Source organism: Silurus aristotelis (assembly GCF_946808225.1).
Source record: "Silurus aristotelis genome assembly, chromosome: 6".
Classification (NCBI taxonomy): Eukaryota; Metazoa; Chordata; class Actinopteri; order Siluriformes; family Siluridae; genus Silurus; species Silurus aristotelis.
In genome coordinates this window covers 13,419,725-13,447,209 of record NC_139579.1, presented here as the reverse complement: position 1 = coordinate 13,447,209, position 27,485 = coordinate 13,419,725, and the positions used below count along the sequence as shown (strand labels likewise).

Here is a 27,485-nt window from a genome sequence, read left to right as displayed (position 1 = left end):
GATGCCACGTCGATCGACTCTGAAAAAAAGATGATACGATAACCGAACGAGTTCGATGTCGCTCATCTGCCCTTCTTATTTGTCTCCAGGTGCCGAGCGAGTCATCTCTCTGAAGATGGAGATCCCTGGTTCCATGCCTCCTCTCATACAGGAGATGCTGGAGAACTCCGAGGGCCAGGATGGACAGAGCTCTTTGGAAAAGAGCAGCTCGGAGGAAAAGAGCAGCTCCGTGGATCTCAAGTCCACCACGTCGCCCTCACCGGAGCCTAATTCCTCGTCGAGCGAGGAAACCTAGCAAACCTCGTCTTTTTCTTGTGCACACCACCATAAGTGGGCCATCGATGCAACTACAGAAACTTCACGTGCAACTACAGAAACAAGGACAAATACGTGCTTCGTACTTGTATGAACATTCGTACTGTTGAACTTCCAAACCTGCAGCACACTCGGGTGTGTATGCGAGCACATTTGTGTGTTACTGAATGCCTAACACAGAGGTGAAACTCCTCAGGTCTGCTGTGTATAATTTCATTTTTTTTTCTGCTAAACCTGCATGACAGGCGCTTAATTAGTCCTCCGTTCCATCCCTCTTTCCCTCCTTCTCTCTCTCCTTCACTGTACAGCTTTCGTTCACGTTGGCATGCATTGTACATATCATCGTATGAATACTTAGACCTCTGTAAGATCCATTTTGTCGTGCTTAAAAACTTGTTTTTATTTCAATATAATTATTTCAGGAAAGATTTACCTTTGACCACCAGAGGGCGCCATACAACATTCAGCTCCACTTTGAGCTTTTTGTTTTGTTCTGTTTTTAATGCCTTTTTGCAGCTCAATTGAAATGGAGAAGTTTCTTCCCTCGGCATCTTTCGTTCAAGGCTCTTCGGAGAAATTCCTTTAAAAAGAAATACGCCTTTGTAGAAAAGTCCTGGCGTAAAGGCAATATGGCAATCTGATCTTTTACACACACACACACACACACACACACACACACACACACACACACATATACACTCCATATGTGACTAATTTTTTTCACTTTCATTCTGAGTGGTGTCAAGTCTAAGTGGTGAACCCACTTCCTACCCCAGGAAAAAAACCCAGACAGGGAGACATCCTGAATGTCCTTCGGTCCATTACAGGACATTGTGGACACACATTCACACCCAGGAGCAATGTGGACGAGCATGTTTTGTTTTATTTTGGTTTTTTTTTCTACGAAGTTCATGGGAATACCGGTTTTCCAGATAAAACCCAGAGAGACTCGTGGAACACGTTCACCAAACCAGACTTCAGGATTCATTCCAGTAACAGTGTTGACGTATTTTGGGTGGTGAAACAACAGTTTTCACTCCTCGATCATTTGGATAAACACACACACACACACACACCTGATGCAAGATTCTGAAGTGACAGCAGCACTTAAAAATTATTTTCTCTGTAAGCCACACTCTACGGACAAATGTTTGTGGACACCTAAGCATCTCATTCCACATTTAGTCTCCATTTGCTCTTCTCAGAGGAGTGGAGCTTTAGATGTTCTGCAGAAAGGGTTTTTTGATTTATGTCAGGTACTGATGTCAGTGAGAAAGCGAGGAGGTTCTGGGATGCAGTCAGCCTTCACATTCATCCCGATAGTGTTTAGCGGTTTATAACACGAGATCTTCACATAACGTCCAATCCGTGTAAAGTATATCTTCATTCAGCTGGCTTTGAGTTCATCTCCTAGTGTCCCACCACGTCCGAAGACGTCCTATACAAACGGGAGCCTCCATCTTTGTGGTCACAGTTTTTAGCAGAACCTCATATGGCTTGGAAAAGTCAACACTTTTGCACATAGCATGTACTTTTAATCACAACTTCAGAAACCTTTTGAGATCTCTCGAGGAAGCTTCACGTAGAAAACTTAGGAAAGCTGAACGATATCTCAACCACATGTGACTGGAATTGAAGATTTTTCCACTTGCACTGATTTCAAATGATTTTGCATTTTACAGTATTAATGTTTTTGTTTTCTTCGATCACCAAGATGCCTCTTTGTTCATCCTCTCTGTCATACAGCTCATGAATGTTATGTTTCTTCCTCATGCCTCAGCTCCTAATCAGAACATCTCCATGTAGAAATGATGATCACCATAAACATCTGACATCCTAAGTATTTCACAAGGTTCTTCAAAGGTTCATTCAGTGTCTGGAGATGCGTGACCTTCCAGACCATCACGACTGATTATCGTGTTTTGGGTGTGACGTTGAATGTAATACACACGCTGTACTCGTCACTCAAGCACAGGGGTTTAGATATTTCTTCTTGGCAGATGCACACTATATGGATTTGTGGACACCTGAGCAAATTTTGTCCTCTTTGAACATTCCACATTTAATCCCCAGTTCCTGCTTAACCTTCACTCGCCTTGTCTAAAAAGACTGAGTGTGTTTGTGGAGATTCATAAAATCATGTACTGATGAAGGTGTGAAGATGAGGAGATCTGGGGTGCAGTCAACATTCATATTCCTCCCAATAGGGTTTTAGCTCTGTAGCAGGAGAACTTCCAAACCATGTAAAGCAGACCTTTATGGATCTGGATTTGTGCACAGGAGCATAGTAATGCTTGAACAGGTTTGGGTTTCATAGGGGAATTAATTTTTTTTAAAAGAGGTTTGTGCGCCTCCTACTGGTCACAGTTTGGAAAAGAATCTCATTAACTGGAAAAGTCGGGTGTCCGAATACGTTTGGCCACGCCCTGTAATAATTAACGAAGCCCTGAGAATTGATTTAGTGATGGACACATGACACGTATCATCCCACTGCTCTCCTCTTCAAAACCAACATTATGAACATGATGCCGAAACACGGTCACTTTTCCGGATAGTCCGCTAGTTGATTCTTGAGTCAAAAATATCGAATCGCACGCCTTCGTCATGTTATTGGAAAATTTTGCAGGACCGGACGAACCCTAACGGACTTCTGGACGTGAGCCCTGTCAGAGTTCTCCATTTTCTTTTTCTGTTTGTACGTTAACAATGTCCATATCCTGTTTACCATCATCTCTCTTTGGTGAATTAATGAAAATATATTTATTTTAAAATAAAGATGTGCGGAGATATTTGTTGCATTTCCTGTGCTGGTGATGACGACGTGCTGCATGTCCCCCCAAAAAAAGTTCTCCAAATGTTATGGAACAGGTTTTTAGTGAAAACTTCACATCATCTTTACAACAACACTGTTACAAAGCACTTGAGAAGCTGACATTTTTAAGTTCCCTGTGAAGCAGCTGTTGCTATGGAAACCATAGGGTATTGTTATAAACCTGTATAAAGACGATCACAAACACTTTTACAGTTCATGTTTATTTCCAAGTTCATCTCAAAAGGTACATGGGTCTTAACTTTTCGACATTTAAAATGTGCTGGAGCACCGCAGTCTAAAATTCTAAAAGCTGCTTAGGACAATTACAGATTGATGAAAAGAAAAAAAAACTTGTATAACAATAAAAATAATATTAATAATAACAATAATAATAATAATTGTAAAACAGCTACACAGTAAAAAGCGCCGAACGTCACAAAGAAAATAAAAACCTGGCAAGTGAAGAAATGTACAAAAGTCTGCGGGACAAAAGACAGGAGATGTATCAAGCGAATGTGTGTGTGTGTGTGTGTGTGCTGGGAAGCTGCCTAATCGAACATATCGTCGTCGTCATCGTCAGACTCGGCGTAGTACTTGACCTCTTTCTTGGCTCGTCCTGACCGGTCACGAGAGGCGTCCAGGTGACTGAAACTCTTCCTGTTCACATCCTTCTCGTCCTCGTCTGAGGCTGCCTTCTTCATTTTCTGCACCCAAACACAAACGTCTGCCATTAACGCTCAGCGCTTTACATTAGTACAAGACAGAGTGACTCAAGTGATAAAGTGAGCCCAGTGTAAAAAAGTAAATCAAGTGCGACAGTGATTCAAATGTAACAAAGTAATTCAAACGAAACACAGTGACTCAAATGCGACAGTGACTCAAATGCGACAGTGACTCAAATGCGACAGTGACTCAAATGCGAGAGTGACTCAAATGTGAGAGTGACTCAAATGTGAGAGTGACTCAAATGTGAGAGTGACTCAAATGTGAGAGTGACTCAAATGTAAGTGATCCAATGTGAGAGTGACGCAAATGTGACAGTGAATCAAATGTAACAGTGTGACTCAAATGTGTCTCAATGAGTGTCTCAAATGAGCGACTTAAATGTGATAAAGTGACTCAAATCTATCGGAGTGGCTTAATTAACTTCAGTGTCTAATTCAGTAAAGTGACTGAATAAAGGCCACCTGCTGAGTGATTTGTGTGCTACACTGTATAAATAATATTAAAAAAAATATATAATTAGGGGCCATGAATTCTGTATAACTTAAATAAAATAATGATCCCTTCGCTTATATAAAGTTTTACAATCTAATAAAATAAATCGCTACAGAATCATTTTTCCTGTCCCCATTTACTTTGCTGGGCGGAGCTTTTCCGGTCTTCTTCACAGGGTTGTAATCTTCCTCCGAGTCAGAATTCTTCCTCTTTCTTCCCCTGCCTTTGCCCGGGCCTTTGAGTGATGGAGCAGACAGAGGTTTCTTAGCTGCCGTGTCTGAGTCCGAGTCCCACACAGAGGTGTCTGGTTTCTTAGGTTTGGCGGGAGGTTTCCGAGGCTTAGGCGCCGCTTCGGAAGGCTTCTTAACTGTAATATGAAAACGAGAAAAGCGTGAATAATAGTAGTAATCGTGAAACCATGACGCAAAATTTGGCATAATAAGACCAGGAACTAACACTCATATCACCATCATCATATCATAGTCTCAGGGAACACTTCTACACCTTCAGATTCATGATCCTGTTATTTTCAGATTCAGAAACCTGAAGTAGAACTTGATGTATAACTTGATGAATAAAGTGTTGGAACATGATGGAAGCCAAGGTAGAACCTGATTGGACCCGATCTGGAAATGGAAGCCTGAATCTCAGAGTTGTTCTTGGAGTGAAACCCTGATGTGGAATTTTCGTGATGAAGCCTGTCCACCTCAAGGTTGGACAACTTGTGTTTTCTAAGATGCTTTTCTTCTCCAGTGCTCTTTCTTCACTTAGGCGAACTGCCACTTACATTTTGGATGTTTTTGTTTTTCCAATCTTTCTGAGGTAACCACAGAGACCGCTCTGTATGTGTGTGAGTGTGTTTTGGGGTAAAAATCCCTGGAGGTTTCTAACATACCCAAACCAGCCCATCTGGCACCAACAGCTGTACCACGTACAGGTGTTCCTAATAAACAGCGAGTGTGTATTGAATGTTTTGTTACATTAAACGTTCCAACTGTTTCGGCCAAAGCGTCCAAAACGAAGTGCAGTAGCAGCTGCTATTTTTTTTTTTTAATAATAAATGTTGAACCTTTCTTAGCAGGAGATGTTTTCTCGAACGCTGAGCTGCTGGAGTAGGACGAGAACGTCGCGTCCCTGTCATCTTCACTGTCAGACTTCGCTTCTGTAACAGAAAAAAAATCTGATGTGAATCTGGTCCTGTTTAAATGTGTATAAAATCTATTGGGGACTGAAACACACACACACACACACACACACACACACACACACACACACACACACACACACACACACACACACACACACACACACACACACACACACACACACACACACACACACACACACACACACACACACACACACACACACACACACACACACACACACACACACACACACACACACACACACACCACTGTCACTGCTCTTCTCCGAGTAGGTATGTTTGGAAGAAGAGAATATGCTCTCTGGCTCCTTCTTCTTCTTGACCTCTGGTGCAGACCTACAAATACAACCATTTAGAAATGAGAATAAAAGAAACGAAAAAAAAACGAAAAAAAAAAAAATGAAATTCGGATAAACGTAAATAAACATGCGCGTACGAAGTGATTGCTGGTTTAGGAGGGAAAATGTCATCATCGTCATCTTCTTCTTCGTCATTGTTATTCTGCGCAGTGCTGAAGCTCTCCTTGAATGAGCGGACCGGCGAAGCGGGTGGCTCGTTATCGTGGTCTTCATCGGCGTCCACCTCATCATCCTCCTCTTCTTCGGAGAAGTCAAAGGTGTACTTGGCTTTTGCAGCTGCGACGTAAAACAAAAAAAAAAGAATTTAGCCAGCTCCATAAAGATTTATTATAGAATACAGGTTGGACCTTAAGATCTTGATCTCAACCCTGGAACACTGACACACAAATCTCTAGAAACACACTCTGAAATCTAGAGGAACATCTCCTCAGAGGAGTGGAGGGTAATATAACAGCAAATGGAGACTAAATGTGAAAAGAGAATCTGTTTAAGATGAAACCTGGTAGCCAGAGGAAAGATGTGTGGGATGAAGAAATGCGTTCACACAGCACTTGCACTTAACTTGCATCATCTGGCTTTCAGCGTAAAAGGATTCTACAGTGCGAGCAGATGGAGAAAAAGGTAAACACACACCTGAAGCTCTCCTGGAAGTCGTATCTCTGGGAATAACAGGCTGCTCGCTGTCATCCAGGTCGCTGTCAGATTTTTCGTCATCATCTGACCAGGGGTTTCTCTTCTTAACCTTCTTAGGCGTGACCTTCGCTACACCCGGGGTCTTCTTCTGTCTTGGAGCTCCTGATTAGGAGAAACCATGCTGTATAAAATTATAATGTCTCGATTGGTGAAAAGGAATGTGTTGTGATGTTATTTTATTCCTTACCAGGTTCCTTCTTCTCTCTTTTAACACGAGGGGCTTTGGGTTTGGATCCGGGGTTCGGCAGACCAGACGGTGAGATCAGCGAATTGTCTCCTGCTGCACCGTTTGCGTCCATCATGCCGTCATCATCAAATTCCACCTTTACTGACATTTCCGCATCACCCTGGAAGGCACACGTACATACAGATATAGAGTGGCTGGAGGAAGATCACACTGATGTACACACACTTGAACTCATTTCAAATCATAAAATGTTTACTGTTTAACCACTGCAAAAAAACAATATATATATTTATTACATATAGTATATATAAATATAAGTAAAAATGGTGCAAAAAAACATAAGGCTTATATTCTTAAAATAATGTGAATTTGAAATAACTGATAGTTGTAAAACTATCTCTCTCTCTTTCTCTCTCTCTTTCTCTCTCTCTCTCTCTCTCTAACCTTCTTCTTCTTAGTCATCTTCTTGGAGGCGTCAGCTTTCATGGCGAGCGTAATCTGAGGCTCTATTCGCCGACCGAAGGGCGATGGCAATGTTTCTTCCAGCTGGATTTTCTTCACTTTAGGCTTGCCCACTTTGCCTTTAACCAGTTTTACTGCTTTTCCCATGCTGTTATTCTCTCGCTCTTGCTCCTCCAGTCGCTGAATCACAGGAAATTAACAAGCTCATAATTTTCATTTTTTTTTTATTCTATTACGATCAAAATGATGAGAATGTCTGCACTCGGTAATTTTGCATAATAGTCACGTGAACATTAAAATATTACTTCTACCACTCTTAAGTAAAGCATGTATAAGGCATAAGACTCACGTCCAGCTCCTCAATAAACACAGCCAGGTCTTCTCGCCACAGATCCTCTGACAACTTTCTCTGCAGTTCATTCAGTTCTGCTTTCTGAAATTACAGCACGAAATGCACATCGATTCTGATTGCTTATATGAGATGGTTGCAAATAGGCAGGGCTTCTAGGGAGTGTCTACAAATTGGAGAGTTCAAACACTTGTCCTTCATTTCAGAGTCGTAGAAATCTTAAGACTGCATGCAAGATGAATGTCGTCCAAAGGATTTTTTTCCCGTTGCAATGTACCTTCATGTCTCTCTGTTTGAGGAGCTCGTCCACCTTCTCCTTGGTCAGGCACCACAGAGGCATGTTGAGGATGTAGTTAAAATTGGGACCTGACGAGGAACCCGAGTCGACTGAACTGTCGCTCACGTTGCCGTCACGATCCTCCTCCTCCAAAGCCTGAAATTATTAAATTACAGACAGAAATTGATCGAGTGGAATTTTAAATCGATCTGTACACAATATATGGACAAAAGCTGTCAGCGTTCTAAAATCATCCCAAAGGTGTCCAATAAGGTTTAGAGCTTTAAAGCACGAGATCCTCCAAACAGGAGAGCATCATCATGCTGGAACAGGTTTGGATCTCCTAGTTCAAGTAAACGGACAAATGCATCCAAAGACGCCGTTACACAATTGTGTGTCTCCAAGTTTGAAGAAGAACCACATTTGGCTGAAAAGGTTGGTTGCTTTAACACACGAAGGATGAAGGATGTATCACTAATTGTGTGTGTCTTGTACCTTCTCTTGAGCTTTATTCCATGCTGCCACTGGATCAGATTCGTACCCCCTCTGCAACAGCATCCGGATCAGATCCCTCTTAGTCTTGTTCTCTATAGGGACAGAATGTTTACACACGCTGTGAGCAAACTGATTTACAGAGAGGAAACACTGATATTATATGACAGACGGGGAAACACTAAAGTGTCATAGTCTAGAATTAAATCAGACACACAGCCTATGAATATCCTTGTCCATTAGATTAGATTAGATTTATGGCCTGCACTTGAACTGATATGACTAAACAGTAAACCTATTAAAAAATATACCCCAATTTATATGTTTATAACATCAGCATTATTTATTTATTGCACCTTTTCAACAGTGTCTTTAAATTTTTTACTGCTATTGCCTTTATGTTTATTTGCGGTACATATATTTACATATATATTTACATGCTGTACGTAAATCTGCATATTTTTCTGCACTACTATTTGCACTTCTGGTGATAAACTGCATTACTATGCAATACAAATAAAGATCGATCCATCGATCCATCGATCCATCCATCCAAATAACAAGCTCTGTTATATAAATAAAAGTATCTCACCGATTGAAAGTTTCCCTTCGATCTTCTCGAGCACAAACCGTGCTTGATTGGAGAGTTTCGCCGACTCGGCACCCAGACTGCCAACCAGCCAGTCCTTTCTCAGTTTGTAATAGTGCAAGCGCAGTTCGAAGAACTCCTTCAGTATATCATTCACAGATTCGTATCGCTTCATACAACCCATGTGATCAAACAGCACCTACACACGTGGAACACCACAGAGAGACTTGTATAGTGGATATCATTTTGAAAAATTCGGTTCAGACTAAACCAGAAAAGACAAGACCAAAGCTCATGATTGTGCGTGGAAGAGAAACATTTGTGGTGCTTTAAAAAATCCTGTAAATTTAAAATAAAATAAATAAAAAAAACTCACAGTGAAGTAAATGCGCCTTTCTACGAGAGAGGAACATATACACGATATTCATGTACATACAAAGTGAACTTTGTAATGTTTACAGTTTAAGAATATATTTTGAGGTTTTTGAAGCTTCTATTTGTGAGCTGTAATAAAGGTCAGAACTAGAGGTCGATCGATTAATCGGTTTTGACGATTAATCTGCACCGATAGTTGATTGCTGGAACAATCGGCAAAAATCCAAACCAATCGTTTTTCTGTGTTGCATCTGTTGAGAGTGGCCTCTAGAGGCGAGTCACTGACACTACATGCAGTTTCTTTTAATGTTGCGAGTTTTAAATCTAATAAGTTACAATTTCTGGGCCCCTGGGCAAGGCCCTTAACCCCATATCTGCTCAGTTGTATGAATGTGATGGAAGTGGAAGTCGCTCTCTATAAGGGCATCTGCCAAATGTATGAAATATATTCAAATTTATTTCAAATAGCACATTTTCATGATTCATTAATGTTTTTTATTTTTGTAATAAAGGTCAGTACTATTTTACAATTGAGCGTTACTAAGAGTCCAACCTAGAAATAGGTATTGGTAAAATCCACTATCGGTCGACCTCTTGTCAGAACAGCTCAATTCAGCACTAAGTGATACCATAAAAGCTCTGGTTGCTTTATAAAAAAAAATGCTTTGTCCAGGTGAGGTATGAAACTTTATGACATCATAAGCTCACGAGTGTGTTTTATTAAGTGTGAAAAGTCTCACCATTGAGTTGCAGGTGAGAGAAGACTGAAGCTTGAAGACCTTGTGGAGGCCTGCTGCTTCGGCCTGGGCCAGCTTCTCCTCAGACATGCGCACCACAAACTTCACTGTGGCGTCTGTGTGGTACTCCTTATAGTCAGAGATGAGCGCTGGGGTCTTCTCCGTGCCCTGGAGCATGGGCTCTAATACTGACTCCTTATAGGCCTGCATGTGGCATAAAGAAGGAAAATTTTTCCTCAAATCGGACCATAGGACATGGGTACAAAGTGTGTCGTGCCAAACTTGGCCTTTAGTCTTAACTTACATTTGTGGAGTCTTTATTTATAATAATGTAAAGGCTAAACATATGAATTAAAATGTAGACCAGACCTGAGTCCAGGTACGTATCGGAAGCTCTGTGATCTCTATGGTGTTCTTGTCCAGGACGGAGACCTCACCACTGACCACATACTGGTTTTGTCCCAGTTCATGGATCACTCCCTTGAAGTTCTTGTAGCTGGGAAGCTTTACAAGAGAAAGAGGAACCCATAAGAACTTGAATCATCACTACAAACCAATGTAGCTAGAGCGAACTTCCTTTCCTGACACTTCCATATCTGTGAAATAAGGCTTTTACCATGGGCAAAGGATCTTGGTGTTCAAGCATGCGGTTGATGTTGTTGACGATCTCTCGTGGGTCGTAGTTAGGAATCTTGCAGGCCCAACCGGTACCGATACCCTCTGCTCCGTTCACTAGCACCATGGGGATTATAGGAATGTACCACTCTGGCTCCACCTTCTGGTTGTCATCATAAAGAAACTTGAGCAGGTTGGCGTCCACGGGTGGGAACAGAAGCTTGGCTAGTGGACTGTTGAACAGAAAAAAAGGTCAAATTTCTAATAATCTCAGAATTTTTGCTGTCTGACAAAAAAAAAAAAAACACAATCTAACTCCACACGAGTGTGAGAACCCAAAGCTGAGAACCTTTGATCTAAAGAACACTCTTCACAGATGAACAAACCTGAGCATGGTGAAGATGTAACGAGGGCTAGCTGCGTCTTTGCCTCCGTTGATGCGGGTACCGAACTGACCCAGAGGCTGCAGAATGTTGATGTTGTTGCTGCCGACGAAGTTCTGAGCCAAGTTCACGATGGTCATCATCAGAGCTTGCTGGTGAGGATAAGGTATTTATATAAGGACATGATTTGGTAAATGCAGAAAAATGCAATTACGACCCAAACATCTCCTATGGCTTTCCAAATCCAAAAATAAGCCCAAACAGGAAACATTCTTGAAACGAAGAAATTAACAACCATGAACAAGACTATAACGTGGAGAGTAATAGAGTTCACCTGATTTTACCAGTAGCTATGTTGGATAGTACTTGCCGATAAACGATTTTTTATTTAATACGGATACAAACACACACTTCGTGTTAAATAGTATTTTATTTATTAACAAAACAAACAAACAAAAAACAGCACTGAATCATTAAAATATGCTAAATGAAAAAAAATATAGGTATATAATTAATAAAATATAAGTAATAAATATATTATAGCGTTTGCCGTGTAAACCTCGCGTGTAAAAACAAACAGTGCGTGGCGTACGTGATTTGCCTCTACAGGCCACTGAAGATTTCTGCCAGTTGTTTCAGCAATCAACTATCGGTGCCGATTAACACGACAGCGCGCGCGCGCACACACACACACACACACACACACACACACACACACACACACACACACACACACAAACCTCGCCGTGATGGTAAGCAGACATCTCTGCAACTGAGCCAGCCAGCTGAGCCACTTTCACCTCTCTCTTATCATTCCTCTTCACGCAAGTAAACAGAACCTTCCTCTGGCCCGGCTTCAAACCTGCACACACACACACACACACACACACACACACACACACACACACACACACACACACACACACACACACACACACTTACTTCCTGTATACAAGTGGTAAGATAGAACAGTTTGTACTCATAGCCTTTCATGCTCATTATTAGTATTATAATTACAGTGCAAATTTAAAACACACACACACACACACACACACACACACACACACACACGCACCATCAACGAGGGATGGAATAGATCTCTCGTTGTCGGAGTTGGAGAAGAGGATCAGCTCTTTGTTGATGAAGTCGTTGTAGGACAAGTGACGAGTTGCGGTGCCGTACAAGAATTGCTGCAATACACACACACACAAATAATTTTTACTATGAGAGCTTTGATCATCTCAATTCTCATTACCTGGAGAAGTATCTTGACAGGTCCACAAATAAAAATAAAAATAAATCCTTCATATTAAAAGCTTCATCTTCTCAGCGTGGTTTCTTCATGCTTGAGAATGATATTTTGTTTAACAGGCTTGTTTCATACACCATATGGTCAAAGGACCTGCGTACAGAGCTTTAAATTCTACTCGGGGTACATTTTTCACACTGACTGCACCCCAGGAAATCGCCACACAATCTACTGGAACATCTTTCTAGATAAGAAGGAGGGAGGATATTATAAGAAAAAACGTAGGAAATGGGATGTTGGAAAATCAAACAATGTTATGCTCCGGTGTGGATAAAACTTTTCTTTTTTTTTTTTTTCCTGAATTTGTGTGAGGTGTGGGATGAAAACCTGGACAGGGTTTGGAAGGTCTTACCTCGGGCAAACCGTGCATCCTCCTTTGCCGCCTGTCCTCCATGAAGTTAGTGAGCCACTCTTTTCTGTCATCTGTCTTCTTCTTGCTGAAAGCCTTAACGGAGGAGACAAACAGGTAAAGGACGACGATGATTATCTTCATAGAGACTATTGTAAGATCTCACAAAAAGATTTTTAAAAGCCACTTTAAAAATTTCCTTCTGCTTACTCTTCACAGATCGACATTTACGTCCATGTTTTGAAAGTCCATAATTTAGTCACAGCCAACTCCTACCGATCACAGCAACCAATCAGGAGGGGCGTAGACTGTCATGTGCTTCCTCTAAGACATCAAAATGCATCTTTGTGCATATTTCACATCTAAAATAGCGATTTTTTAATTCCGAATATAGCGTGCGTTACGTTACAATCTCTGATCCTGTTCAATGACTAAATAATTAATCGCTTGAAGGTTGTTGATTCGGGAGCTCGGTAACAAATCAACACAAAACCACGTCAATGCACAGCGTTTTATTAAAACTGCAAGTCTAAAACAGTGCAATGTAAACACAGCCTTTGCGGAAATTTCACACTTTTCCATACTTTTCCAAAAATGCGTAGGAACCCTGAGGGTTAAGGGCCTCGCTAAAGGACCCAACAATGGCATCTTAGAGATATTGGGGATTAAACACTGACCTTCCCATCAGTATCCCAGAGCCTTAACCACTGAGCAACCACTTCCTGTTTCTTTACATAGAGACTGTTTTGCACCGTGTCAATTCCAACCTCGAAACCTACCAAAGTAATAGCGGCGTCGTCCTCCGTTCCTCCGTACTTGAACATAATCCGATGTCTATCCATATCAGCGAAGTACTCCTTTGCCTCTTTGCTCGTGCTGGTACCCAAACCTATTGCATCGCACGCATTGTTAATTAATCGCAGGATTCGTCGACATGCGGAATTTTGTTAAGGCCCGATTTATTGGAATAAAAACAAAAACAAAAAACGAACCTTTGTAGTACTTTATATGCCACGTTTTGTGGTTCTCCGTCTGCTTCTTCCACTCTTCGAACTCTGGAATGCTGTAGAAGGAAACTTCCTGTTTGTTCTTCGTGGCCTGCGCACAAAGCATAATCGATATCAAAGCTGAAACCGGAACACACGTGAAAAAAACGCGAGTTGCGGAATACGACGGTTCGTACTTTGACAATCGGGGTAATGAACTCCTCCAGAAACGTGTGCTTCAGAAGAGACGGCCAGTTATGGTGGAAGAAGTTGATGAGCAGGCCCTTGATGTGCGAGCCGTCCTGATCCTAACCACACAAAAAAAAAAAATTTATCCTAAAGAAATCTTTTTTTTTAAAGATAACGTGTGTTTGAGACGTAACGCACCTGATCGGTCATTATCATGATTTTGCCGTAGCGTAGAGATTTCAGGGAATCCGCGTCATCGTAGCTCTTCTTATACTGCAAGCCAACGATCTTGATGATGTTGTTGATTTCTGCGTTCTCCATGATCTTCGAAAAAGAACGAACAATACAATTACGCCATGCCGTAGTGCCTTAGCGCAATATAACGCACTTTTTTTACTCCTTTATTCTCACTTTCCACTGTTATGGACCTTCATTTCACTGATACTGTAAACCTGCTGCTGTAATCATAAACACGTTCCTATATACAAATCATTAGTCCTGTTTGTCTTTCTACACCTCTATACGGTGATAAATCTTTACTAGGGCGGGAACGATACATGTATTCGTATCGAACGTTACAGTGCAGGACTTTCGATTCAGTGCACCTGTGTACCGAATAGAATTAAATGCAATTGTTCCGATAATTTAAACATTCAATGTAAAACACACACTTATATACACGTGTGTTTCACAAATGGGGTCTAACAAATGGAATGTAAACTATTTAATAGTCTTTTTTATTCGTTTATTCAATATAATTTGTGCCTTTTCAACCAATTGCTCAATTAAACTTACATGAAAACGTGATTTCTAAATATTAAATTTTTTTATTTAAACCAGGCAGAAATGTAAACTGTTGACATTCACAAATGTTAATAATAATAAACAGTGTTAATAAAAAACAACATGTTGGTTTTCTTTAGTTTCTTCCCCCAAACTGTATCGAAATCTAACTGTAACGTGACTTCAAAAGCGAGGTATGTGAATTTTGTGTACTTAACACGATTTAATTTTTTGTGATTTTCTATTAGTGCCCCATTCTGTTGGTTCTTCGCTGAGACTTGATTTTCTTCCGATGTTGTTTCAGGGTGCTTTCTTCTGCTCGATTATTCCGGATCTAAATCTATACGCTAACAATCACGGTACCTTGGCTCACCTGTTTGTGCGTGGCCTCTCGCACGTTAAGGATTTTGCCTCTTAGAGGAAACACTCCGTATCGGTCTCGTCCGATTACGCCCAGCCCGGAGACGGCCAGAGATTTGGCGGAGTCTCCCTCAGTGAGGATCAAAGTGCATTCAGATGAGTGCTTCCCACCTAAGAAACGGTCCAGAACATCACCAAGATGATGGGTACAAAGGGTTATTAATATTATTATTAATATTTATCAAATGCTAAATATTTATATATATAAATGCTTATATAAATTTAAAGTCAGTATCCTCGACTGTGAATATTCAGGAATTGTAAGAGAAGACAAAGTGCCTTCAAGAAAAGAACGGCTTCACACCACCATATGTCCCAGCATTCGTACACAAAAAAAAAACAAGCTGTCTGAACTCACCAGCATCGTTAGCATCATCCAGTTTAGGGATGCCTTTGATCTTGCTGTGCTTGACTGAAGAGCACTTTTTATTTAGCTGGGTCTGAGCCTTGAACTTCACCCAGTTCAGGATGCTCTCAACGATGCCACAGTTCGTAGCCTGAACAGCAATAAGAAAGCGGTTACTGACAGCTAATTACACTCAGTATTGCGCGTGTGTTTGTCCAGCATCATGTACAAACTTAATAAAGCTAAAGGTTTTCAACCTCATTATCAAACGGTGCCTTACCGCTCTTATGAATTTTTCGGAGAGAGCGCATTTAGAGCCGAAGCTTTTGGTCTGGAGAGTCATGTTCTCTTTAGTCTGAGAGTCAAAAGTCGGGTTCTCGATCAAAGCATTCACAAACACCCAGATGTGGTTCTTGACCTAAAACGAAAACGATTTCATCATCATCGTGCTGTGCATGATTTTAAATCAATCACGATCCAAAATGTGCCCGAGCATCTCAATACTCGTGGTATGATTCGAAATCCAAACCTGGAATGGTTTTACTGAGACTCCTGCTTTATTCTTCTTCTTCACCACCTCGATGAGCTTTGACACGATTTGGTCGACAACATAATCGATGTGTCTACCACCCTGTCAAAAGAGGCAGTGAAAATTATATCCTGGCCCACAGGGCTGACATGAAGGCACATAGGGACAGGCGATAAGATAAAATAAATCGTATCGCGACATCGATCATTCACATCACAATAATCAATATTTTATGGTCATATCGCTCAGAGCTCCGGCTACCTTCGTGGTGGCGATACTGTTGACGAAGCTGATCTGCTGGAAGCCCTTCTCACTCATGGTCAGACACACCTCCCAGCGCTCGTTCACCACCTCGTTCACTACCTTCAGAGCCACGCCAGTCTCGTCCAGCTTGTCCTTCACATACAGATCCACGTAGCTGCGGAAGCCATTCACCTGTGAGCGGAGACGCATGACGTGGAAAATCCGGGTAGATGATTATTTCCCCACTCACACACAACATGCAATTCGGGAATAAATAAATCCAAAAACAAGGTATAAACTTCCAAAAAAATCCAAAGTGCTTTATTGTTCTTATACAACAGACACTGGAGACATAAACGTTCTTATGCTACGAGTTACGCACATAACTAAACGCAATAATGTGCATTACTATGTTATTATTATAATACACATTATAGGATATAGTATATATGATATAGTTTGGATGGAAGAATTAAAGAAGATTCTTAATAAATCCCAAATTAACAGCAAAAACCTGCACCTTTGTTAGAGGTGATGTGGAACCTCAGAGGATAATCCTCTCCATATTTTCTGGGCATGCTCAAGAATACAACCCAGCGGAAATTGGAAAAAATTTGGGGTTGGATTTTTCATTTATTACATCGTACCTCAGAAAAATACCTAAAACGTATTAAAAATACTTTTAGCAAGCAGACAGAAAGCCACAAGACCTAAATGGTTCCTTGATTCTCCAACGAGAGACGAATGGTTGGGAATCGTAAATGAACTACAGTAATCCCCCGCTTTTGCATTGCATTTGCCACATAAATAATTAGTTTGGTTGGTTTTCCCGGCCTCTCGTGGAGCGCACGATAGACCAAACACTTATAGGGAATTGTTTTTATGGAGTTTTATTTTGAAATAATGGAATCTATTAATAAAAATATTATTATTAGTTATAAAATGAAGCAAAATATTAATACAGTACAGTACCGTATACATAAAATAGCATTTTTTTGGGTGGCGTCCGTTTATCGCGGTTTTTCGTTTATAAAACTTACATCTATTGTTAGACTAAATTTCGGGAAAATGTATTAAGTTTTTAGATAAATGGATTGTGTACACATACAGATGAGGTGAGTGTGAATTCATTTATGGAAATTGTTTTGCCTTGACTTTGTAACGGCCATGATGAGCTTTTGTTCTTTGTTTTCAATAAAAATATTGAAATTTATTAACGGGTAGAAAAAAACCTAAATAGACTAAAATATACGTGTAGGAAATTCGTGTAGGCAGGAACGGTCATAAAAAAATATATAAACCAAAAAAACGTCGAAATAGGGAAATAAAATACAAACATTTTTATTCTTTCGATGTGGCCCTGTAAGAAACTATACATTCTATTCGTGCCATCTGGATTGTTATTATTATTAGTAGTAATAGTAATAACTGTTAGAATTTGTGCTCTGCTGCGTACGGTGATGAATGATTGAGAAACAAGACTGTTTTCATCCATAAAGGAAATGATAAAACCACAGCCTCCAGCTGCAGATGTTTTAGTCATGTCACTTATCCAAACATTTAAGTTTTTCTGCTGCTGTAATATGAAATAAAATGAGCTGAAGGCATCAACTTCATTCGGATCGGACGTAACCAGGGGCTGACAGCTTAGTATGATGTGAAACATGCTGATAATTTAGAGATATACCTAATTAGCATGCAGGTATTATGAATGAAGGACTAAACTGGAAATGGATAGTTAAGGATCAGTGTTATTTATGTATAAAAGTAGCGCTGTGTCGATGTCTGATGTTAAACACAAGGTCATGGCTGATCTATATAATACAGTTCTCAGAATCTGATGTCCTTCATGAAGAGCATTGAGACTTACAGGCAGCTTCTTGCCGTTGAGAATGACTTTGACGCCCCTGCATGACCCAGCTACGTCGTAGGCTCTGCGCGTCAGCAGAGCGACGATATCCTTGTCCAGCTTGTCCATCTTGAACTTGGAGAGGTCAGGCTGGAACGTGACGCATGTGAAGTCGTCCCCTTCAAAGTGCTTGATTTTTGCATCGCTGGTTTTCGTCATGTTGTTCTGCCATGTCTTGGAGAGCACAGAACAAAAGATCATTTCTCAACACGCCACGGCATCGGAAGGTCACTCGAAAATCCATAACGATAGTTCGTGAAACAGAGAGTCGGATTTTAATAGTAAAATCAACAGTCAATTCTTAACAGTATCCAATCTGGTGTAAAAAAAATATTAACTAAAGACCACCAGGAACCTGTGAGTGAAAACCCGACCTCATTCCACCACCACATAGATGATACCTGTGCGAACCCATGATAATCTCACACACCGTACTCACCTCAGCAAGTCACACAACCCTATCAAATTCATATAAAACCCCCGTCATTCCATCACACGTCTATTCTCGTGGTAAAATGTATATTTCACAGGAATGTGGCTTTCCCAGTACCTGTTTGAAGCTGTGTTTGTACTCTCTGCAGGCCGTTTCCACTGTGAACTTGGTGCTGAATATGTTACAGAGCTTAGCACCGTAGCCGTTCCTTCCACCTGTACGACACAGATAAGACGTACAAATTTAATGTGTGTGTGTGTGTGTGTGTGTGTGTGTAGGGGTCCAGGCTGAAAGAGGGCAGGCATGAGACTACGTACTGAATACTGATTACTCGTTTTTTTTTGCTACACAAATTATAATTCAGATACACATGTTTGTGGACACCTGACCGTAGGATTCGTTTGTGCTTTTTTTTCAACATCCCATTCCACATGGACCAAAGTATTGGTTCACCTGACTTTTCCATCCATGTGCGGTTCTTCTCCGAACTACCTCAAAGCAGAAAGTACGCAATTCTAAAGTCATAAATCTTGTTCACTTGAGCTAGGAGACCCAAAACCTGTTCCAGCAGGCAAAGCTGGGCAAAGCACCCAGCTCCATGAAGATATTCTTCACATGGGTTGGAGAGGAAGATCTTCTCGCTATAGATCTTTTAAAACCCTGTGTTCCTTAGAGACTTTCGCGATGAAATGGAACGCTGACCACACCCCAAGACCTCCTCGCCTCCTCACCTACATCAGCACCAGACTGGCTGAATGAATCTCCACAGCACAGTGGGGACTAAATGTGAAATGGGGTGTTCGATAAGGACTTTTATCCATATAGTGAATTAATATATTTAATTATTAGATATATTGGACTTTTATTTTATATATATAGAATTTTCGTTATATGAAATAAGTGCTGTTGTGTATAAAACGCATTTAAACGGCTGTTTGTGTAGAAATATATTCAACATGATTTAATGTATAATTTGGACGATTATTTTCAGAAACTCGCCTCGGGGGGTTGGGGGGGAGGGTTGTTTGAAAACGGCGGCACGAATAACGTGTATTATTTAGCGGCCTGCTGTTTTGCGATGCAGCGAGTTACCTGTGACTTTTTTCTCGTCGTCATCGTAATTGCTGGAGGTCAACAGATGTCCGAAGATCAGAGCGGGGACGTACATCTTCTCGTCTTTGTGCTCCACCACGGGGATTCCTTTGCCGTTGTTCCATATGGTGATAGTGTTGGACTCACTATATGAAATCACACACACGTTAGATAGAAAAGAGAAAGGTACAGGCATCGTGAGAAGGATAGTGAGGGGTAAATAAGATGTGTGGTAATATGCTGATTTGTTTGTGTTGTGTGTGTGTGTGTGTGTGTGTGCAGGACATGGTTGGCTGACGCATTATGAAGGTGAAATGACTAGTCTGCATGCCATCAGCTCGTTATTTGTCTCCCTCTGGTACGTTTCTCCTTCATATCACCCTCTCTAGGATGAGAAACTGCTCAGCTAAATATCTAATGTGTTCATTAACGTGCTTCTCGTCTACAGCTTCTTGTTACCACCTGGGAATGTTCTGCACTCTGGCGTTCTCCTGAGTTTAGCCGTTATTTATAAAGCAGGGAGCCTTCGTACTGGTCGTATTTATTTATTTCGTTCAACAATCAGTTTCCGTTTTAACCGCTACGCCTGCACACCTGCGTATTCGTGCAGTTATTGAACAAAAAAAAAAAAAACGTGCAGCTGCATGTCAGGAGCTCGGGGTTGAAAATATGTTGCTGCCATATGGGCTGGTCTGAGTTCTCCAGACACCACAGATCTTCTGGGATTTTTCAGACAGAGTGGTGGAGAACAAGATCTTCGTGTGCAACACCTCATTTATAAAAAGACGTTAGAAGAAACACATCTCAGCCTGCACAAAACCCTGAATGGGAGTGGACACCTGGCCACAAGATTGGACCATCTGTTATAATAACCTTCAATCTTTTGGGAAGGTGTTCCACTAGATTTTGGAGTGTGGTTGTGGTGATTTATTAAGCCACAGGTCCTGATGTAGGTGAGAAGGTGAGAAGGTCTGGGGTGCACTCATTGTTCACAATCGTCCCAAAGATGCTCAGTAGGGTTTGAGCTCTACAGCTGGAGATCTTCCAGTCCAACCCATGGAAAGCATATCTTTATGGATCTGGCATTGTCATGCTGGAACAGGTTTTGGGTCTCCTAGTTGAAATGAAGGAATAATTTCATGCTCCTGCATTCGAAGGCATTGTGTACCTCAAACTTTGTGGTAACAGTTTGGAGAAGATCCAGACATGAATGGGAAAGTCGGGTGTCCTAAAACTTTTGCTCATAAATTACGGTGTCTTATTTGGAAAGTCTTAACACTGTTTGCGAAAGCGGCACGGTGCAGAGGAAGAAACAACAGCACGGTCTCTTTGCGGTAAAGGAGATTCGTTCTGCGAGTATAACGAGCCTGTGGGAAGCCCACATGCCATCCTGATACGCTCTGTTCCGGGGGGGGGGGGTTCAAACAAACAAATAACAGTAAGAGGAGGATCAGTGGACATTTGAATAGCTCCCTGCTGCAAAAACACTTCCAAACACGCTGAAGAAAGAAACAACAATCTGCCTTAATGTAGCGCTGCAACATGGGCAAGCTGTCGTCTTTATTTATTTATCACGAGAGCGTAGGGAACAAGGGAGCAACCTCGCGAGATGATTCATTAAGTAGTAGGATGTTTGCTTGAAATGCTTCAGCTTCTCGAGGAGAATGAAGGGGGAACAAAAAAAAGGCACTCACGGATCGATGGTGATTTTGATGCTGTTCATGTTCTTGTCTCGCTGCTTGTTGTCGGCTGCGTTGACTGTGAGGAGCAAAGAAAAACGAGGATAAATCTGGATCCATGTATAAACCGGGTCATTAGGCGTAACACCGATCGGAGACGCTTCGGGAATAAATGTCTGTAGAGCGCACAGGTTTCTTTATAACCTCGTGGCGAAGAATAGAGACGGCTTTATAATTCCGACCGTTGGTTTATAAAAAGTTGGGACTGTACTATAAATACATCCTACACCAGGGGTCATAGCTGTATTTCATAATAAAGGTTATCTTTAAACCAAATTGATTCTTAGTTCATTTTAATTGAGTAATTAAATATTTCTTTTTCGATATCTGGCAAAGAGCGGCCTCTAGAGGCGAACTGTTTTTACACGTGAGACGGCGCGCTACACGGAGAGCGCTATATTTATTATTTACAATTTGTTAATGATCTAATTATATTTATTATATACATTTTTTTGTTTATAAAATGTTATTATATCCGTTAGCACATTTTCATGATTCAGAAATTTTTTCATATATATAAATTTCAGTACTATTTTAAATCGAGTGTTATAGTTTTTTATGTATCCAATTATTATTGATTAATCGATTATCAAAAAAGTACGATCCAGCATAGCTATCGGTAAAATCCACCTCTATTTATTAACGTAGCCTAATAATTTGTTAGCTTTACCCATCAAACATATGCATATGAATAATTAAATGTTCTGATTTCAATAGCAATGAATATAAAAAAATGTCAAGATGACAGTAATAATGCTCTTTAAATTAGCGATATATTTCTCGAATAATTTGTCTGTACAGTGCAGAAGAATATAATAAATCAATCTAGCGTTAGGAGGCATAATAATAATAATACATTTAAAATCATATTAAAATCTCCATAATAACACTGCTAGTCACTCCGCTCTGTTACAGACCGACCGCCCCCCTGTTAAAGAAAACAAAATGATGTGGCCCTCACAGAAAAAAAAAACGTGAGACCCCTGGTTTAAACAATAAATCGACTAATGATACTGATACTGGAATCGGTCCAATAATCTTCTTATTTGCTCATATTAATATTAAAAAATGCTTTGATGATGTAAGCCAAGTGCACCTTCTGGAATCAAAGCGAAGCAGACTGGTAATAGAAAAGCATACTGGGCTCTATGAGGCGCTATAGCATGTTTATACTCTATAATACACGTATGGTGAACATTTTAAGGTAACTAATATTGGATGTAACATGGACTTACCAAGAATTTCATCAAAGATTTTATACAGTCCAGGGACGTACGTGATCTCTCGCAAGTTCATCCCAATGTCCTCGTCGAAAACCCACATTTGCTGGAAGAACAGCGTGAAATGAGCGTGCGATAATCTCATATTAATTACGTATCACAATCAGAAGCTGTGTTTAGTTTCGTAGCCGCTGTAGAACTTGGGCCTCACCTGAGTGACCGGCTCCACAGAGCCGATGTAGGTGTCCGGGCGGAGAAGGATGTGCTCCAGCTGAGTTTTCTTCTGGTACACGCGCTCAACCGACATCTTCTTGGAGCTTTCTTTCTTGGACATCTCGCTCTTCCCGCCCTCGCCGTTCGCCTCCTCTCTTTTGGTGCCATTGTTCTTATCAAAGAGAGTCTGTTGTGACGATGAGAACGGTATTAGACATGCTTCCATGACTTTTTGCGACTAAATCAGACTACAGACATGTTTTAGGGAAGAAACCAGATAACGTGAAAGAAACCCACGCAGACACGAGTAGACACAATAACCTGAGCTGTGCACCACCATGATATCTACATTTCAAATATGTTCCTCTCCGATCACTGGTCCAGCATGAGGATGCTCCAAATCAAGTGACGTTGTTGGAGTGTGTGAAGAAGATCTCGGGTGGATGTATAAGAAGATCCCAGGTGTATGTATAATTCCAGGACACACTTTCAAGTATCATCTGACATCATCAGTCAATATCACGCCTTAACTGATTAGTGCATAGCAGTGAACCGGATTAGAAAATCACTCCAACATGATCAGTGTGTCTTCATGAGTAGTTCCGTTGCCTCTTCACATCCTCGAGTGTCGAGTTCATAAAAAAAAAAAAAAAAAACCACCACCTAGAACAAAACCAGCCCTGATGCACGTACATGCATTGGCTCTTTTGAAAACATTCCCATCCAGACTACCTCTGGACCAGATCTTCTTCTGCAGGACTTTATGGAGCTCTACGATGTTACATTACCCACTCCACACATGCTCACACTTCTGTTTTTGTGCATTTGCACTATTATAACTTAAACTTAAACTTTTGTTTAGGAGAGTTTCGTTTGAAGAGTTCTTCAGGATGAAGAACTCTTCAGATAAAGACCACGCCGTGCACCTGAGGATGTTTCCACGTGACCAATTTAAAGCTCCACGAAGTTACTGAGCAACTCAAGAACTTTCGGGATGGATTTCAGAGTGGAATTGATTTTGAAAAATCTTATACAACAGATCAGTCCACGATCGAACGTTACACATCGACAATGACGGAACAGCAGCGAAGATTAGGATGATGTTCCTCTCCGGGTTTGTCCTCGTGAACTCTCGGGCCGGTTTTCCTTCACCACAGTCACTCGCTGATTAGGGATAAACGTACAATTTTACATTTCGTACAACTTTATAAACTATTGATGTCGGTAAAATCTGATTTTGTGACGAGGTGCTATAGATATTAAATTAATTGTGAGTTTTTATTACAGAATTGTGCTCCTGTGTGTATCGCTAATAAACAGATCACACAATAACTACACAAATAAAGGTGTTTACTGTGTTTTACGGCTCTTTCAGATTTATTTTAGTTAAAGAAAGTTTTATATTTAATAATAAAACCCTTCGCATAATATATTGTATTTCACAGTCCAGGATTTCTGACACTCCGACGATCTTTACAATCAAAACACGTATTTTATTTGTAACATTTCATTCATAATTAGTTCTCATTTTAATTGTATTGTAAAATAATTAGATTTAAATATGATAAAGAAATAAGTGTGTGTGTGGGGGGGGGGGGTGCACCCGGTGCTCCAGTGAGACTCTAAACAAAAGGAGCGCCGCTTAGCTTATTAGCATCTGAGTAAAATTAATAACAATACGCGTTGAAAAACAATCAAAAACTAACCTGTGCGAGGAAATTATATTTTAGAACATGAAAATAAACGCTATACCGCGATATAACGCTGCATTTAAAGTGATTTTCAACAGCTTTCTTTGTAATCACTGAACTAGCATTATACTACATGCTAGCAAGAGGCTAAGTTACCTCAGAGAGCTCGCGCGCACACACACACACACACACACACGGACACACACAGGGGTTATAACACTTATTACACCTTTATTACACTTATTACACCTTCAGCAACATGACCAGGTTGTATTTTTACTCACCACCCAGTTCAGCGCTCCGCTTCCTGCACCGCTGTGAGACATTTTCTCCTATTGTCTCTCCGAGGTGTTAAACCCGAGCAGTGTTTCCTCGTCCCTTTTAACGCAGTTATGGCGTGAAACCGCCTTCCATGTGCGCCGGCCGGCCGGAGGAGACACGAGTGCGGGGCTCGGACGGGACTCACATGGGCACGGAGAGACTTTCCCCCGACAAGTGAAGCGGACTACGGCTATTGTTAGAATCGAGCCGCGGGACAGGAGCAGGCCTGAGCGCTGAGTGTGTCTCCCTCTCTCTTCCTCTCCCTCTCTCTCTCTCTCTCTCTCACACACACACACACACACACACACACACACACACACACACACACACTTTCACTCTCTCTCACACCCACACGCGCGCCTGATGTTTACATTACATGGTAGTACAGGTTAAACAAGAGGAGTGTCTGTGTGTGTGTGTTTTGCCCCCTCAGGTGTAGCGCGGGGATCAGGAACACCGACACCGGGTTTTCATTCACAAACAAGAACACTGGCGCTGCGGTGCTCCGTCCGGAACACAGTCCCAAAAAGGGATCCGCCCCCAAACTCCCTACAGACTAATAGCAGAGCAGCACACCCCAAGTCCGCCAATAGGAGAGGAGCAGAGAAAGCGAGGCGCTCACGAGTCGACCAATAGGAAGAAATTGCCGGCGACTAGGTAAAAAAAACAATTAACGCCTTATTTATATATATATATATATAGAGAGAGAGAGAGAGAGAGAGAGAGAGAGAGAGAGAGCGCTCTGATTTCACCCCTATTGAACACATCTGGAATGAATGTAAACACTGACTGCACCCCAGGCCTCCTCACCTACAACAGTACCTGACTTTATAAACACCTGTGTGGCTGATGAACACAGCTGTCCCCAGGAAATAGACTCTTAAAATCTAGTGGAGCATCTTCCCAAAAGAGTGGAGAGAATTAGAGGAGCATATTGAGTCTAAATGTGGCATGAGATGCTCAAAAAGTTCATACCTTGTGTGTAGATAAATAGATAGATACATGAAAAGACAGATGGAGACATTGACACACACAGTTACAGTCTAATGGACAGGGTGACCAATGGGCAGTTATAAAGTGGGACAGAGACACAGACAGATGCACAAGATTTAGATAAAGTTACAGGCAGACACAGATTATGCACAAAGACAGATACCGAGACACAGACATGGATACAGAAAAATCTACAGACAGAGACAGAGAGAGAGAGAGAGAGAGAGAGCTGCAAAAAGAAACCCAGACAGATGCACAAAGAAAGACAAAGACGGATATAAAGTCACTCGTTGATGTGGCGAGGTCACGAAGTTCAACGTGAAATAATATTCTGGACACTTGTACAATTTGTTTAATAAAATCATTAAAACAAAAGGACAATTCCACAAACAGAAACGCGCCAAGGTCAGAGTGTCGCATGTCCCCACCGAAAATGATCCATAAGAGGTTTGACACAGTGGAGGTATTGATCATTACACCTTATTGGCAAACGATCAGTTCACATTATTTGTTACAGTTACACGTGTCCTAGAACGCTTCCGCTCGCCCTGAAGACGATTCACAGGAGACCAGATACAGGGTTCTGCTATTGGATATCAAAAGTAGTACTGATGCGTCCCTTATTGATAACTAGAATTATACAGAATGCCACGTCAGAGGGCACTTTTCTATCTCGTATTTAATCTAAACTCTTCTTACGAGTAGAGCATCATTTAAAAAGTGAGACTGTGCTTGGATTTCCCAGATCCCGATCCCCCCAGAAACCAAAAGTGGAAGTACACTACACTTTAGCCTCCTCCATTTCAACAAGAATCTCAAACGAGGACGTCTCAATGTCCTTCAAACTCTGTCTGAACAGCTGGGCGTGTTGCCACGCGGTATCTCCGTCCCCTCCGCTCAGCTCGGCTTCTACCATCACTTCTGTGGAGCCTTTCGGGCCTGTCGGTGTGTGCATTTCACCGTCTGGGGGTGGGAAAACAACAACAACAAAAAAAAAAAAGATTCAGGAGACACTGATGAGTTACTCTATGATAACTGGACCTCAAAGTGATTCCAGATGCACACGCTACCATCTGCTCACACTCTGAAGATACACACTAGGGTCAAACGTATTGGGAGACTAAATCTGCTAAACACGATTGTTTTGGACGTCTTCAGATGCAGAACCGTGAAATTTTCCCTTCGCGTAAACTAGGAGACACAAACTCGTTCCAGCATGAGGATACGTTTTACATGGTGTTGAAACAGAAGATCTGCTGCTTTAGAGCTCTAAACCATGATCTCCAAAAACACACTCCAAAATCTGGTGGAACATCTTTCCAGGAAAGTGGAGGTTATGCTTAGGTGTCCACTAAACACTGAAATGTGCATCATAGATGTAGTGCATAAAGCGTTTCTGCATTATTATGGCTATAATAACAGACATAACTTCATATTTATTACAACGCCTCATAATATTTGGGTTTTCTGAACGATCTATAGAGAAGTGATTGTTTTGTTTATACCTGCAGGAAACTCTATGCTGGATTGGGAGGAGTTTATTCTGCAGCGGACAGCTCCAGAGTGGAAGGTTTGACCTATGGCTCTGACCGAGACCGATTTAATGGTCATCCCCACAGGAGCACAAACAATCCTCCAACACAGCCGGCCTGCAGAAGAGCCTTCTGTCCGAGCCAGGTATACCTAAAA

At 41.3% G+C, this 27,485-nt stretch overlaps 4 protein-coding genes across 5 annotated transcripts in view; 2 read left to right on the top strand and 2 right to left on the bottom strand.

The window, feature by feature from the left end:
• Positions 1–3,097, top strand: part of LOC310727130 (retinoic acid receptor beta-like) — a 102,739-nt gene extending 99,642 nt beyond the window's left edge. For both annotated transcript variants that reach the window (XM_083543333.1, XM_083543332.1), the window contains one exon: positions 90–3,097. In XM_083543333.1, coding sequence (XP_083399459.1) covers positions 90–295 — 206 coding nt within the window. In that variant the 3' untranslated portion in view covers positions 296–3,097. The remainder of the gene's footprint in view (positions 1–89) is intronic.
• Positions 1–27,485, top strand: part of LOC310727135 (V-type proton ATPase subunit C 1-A-like) — a 207,806-nt gene that overhangs the window by 144,144 nt on the left and 36,177 nt on the right. The window lies entirely within an intron of this gene.
• Positions 3,333–25,348, bottom strand: top2b (DNA topoisomerase II beta). The gene is made up of 35 exons (XM_083543166.1): positions 24,767–25,348; positions 22,790–22,978; positions 22,594–22,684; positions 21,314–21,377; positions 19,620–19,765; positions 18,645–18,742; positions 18,056–18,268; positions 16,204–16,377; positions 15,943–16,044; positions 15,694–15,831; positions 15,426–15,564; positions 15,021–15,178; positions 14,063–14,188; positions 13,873–13,983; positions 13,682–13,787; positions 13,469–13,578; positions 12,693–12,785; positions 12,107–12,221; positions 11,772–11,893; positions 11,035–11,183; positions 10,650–10,881; positions 10,403–10,537; positions 10,037–10,237; positions 8,925–9,120; positions 8,336–8,427; positions 7,841–7,996; positions 7,564–7,647; positions 7,197–7,394; positions 6,753–6,912; positions 6,506–6,667; positions 5,950–6,148; positions 5,761–5,849; positions 5,415–5,507; positions 4,486–4,712; positions 3,333–3,831 (listed from the first exon to the last, which is right to left on the bottom strand). The coding sequence occupies exons 1-35, from the start codon at positions 24,806–24,808 to the stop codon at positions 3,676–3,678; spliced, it is 4,866 nt and encodes a 1,621-aa protein (XP_083399292.1). The 5' UTR covers positions 24,809–25,348; the 3' UTR covers positions 3,333–3,675.
• The window catches only part of ngly1 (N-glycanase 1), a 6,452-nt gene continuing 5,100 nt past the window's right edge, over positions 26,134–27,485 (bottom strand). The window contains exons 11-12 of the mRNA XM_083543293.1: positions 27,302–27,479; positions 26,134–26,759 (exon numbers count right to left, since the gene is read on the bottom strand). Coding sequence (XP_083399419.1) covers positions 26,578–26,759; positions 27,302–27,479 — 360 coding nt within the window. The 3' untranslated portion in view covers positions 26,134–26,577. The remainder of the gene's footprint in view (positions 26,760–27,301; positions 27,480–27,485) is intronic.

What these genes read in the sequence shown, in the direction of transcription:
- top2b (XM_083543166.1), bottom strand. Translation starts at nt 24,808, where the DNA reads ATGTCTCACAGCGGTGCAGGAAGCGGAGCGCTGAACTGGGTG. An exon ending in TCATGATAATGACCGATCAG is followed by an intron (nt 13,984 to 14,062) that starts GTGCGTTACGTC and finishes TTGTGTGGTTAG; the next exon opens with GATCAGGACGGCTCGCACAT. An exon ending in TGTTTATTGAGGAGCTGGAC is followed by an intron (nt 7,395 to 7,563) that starts GTGAGTCTTATG and finishes CCTGTGATTCAG; the next exon opens with CGACTGGAGGAGCAAGAGCG.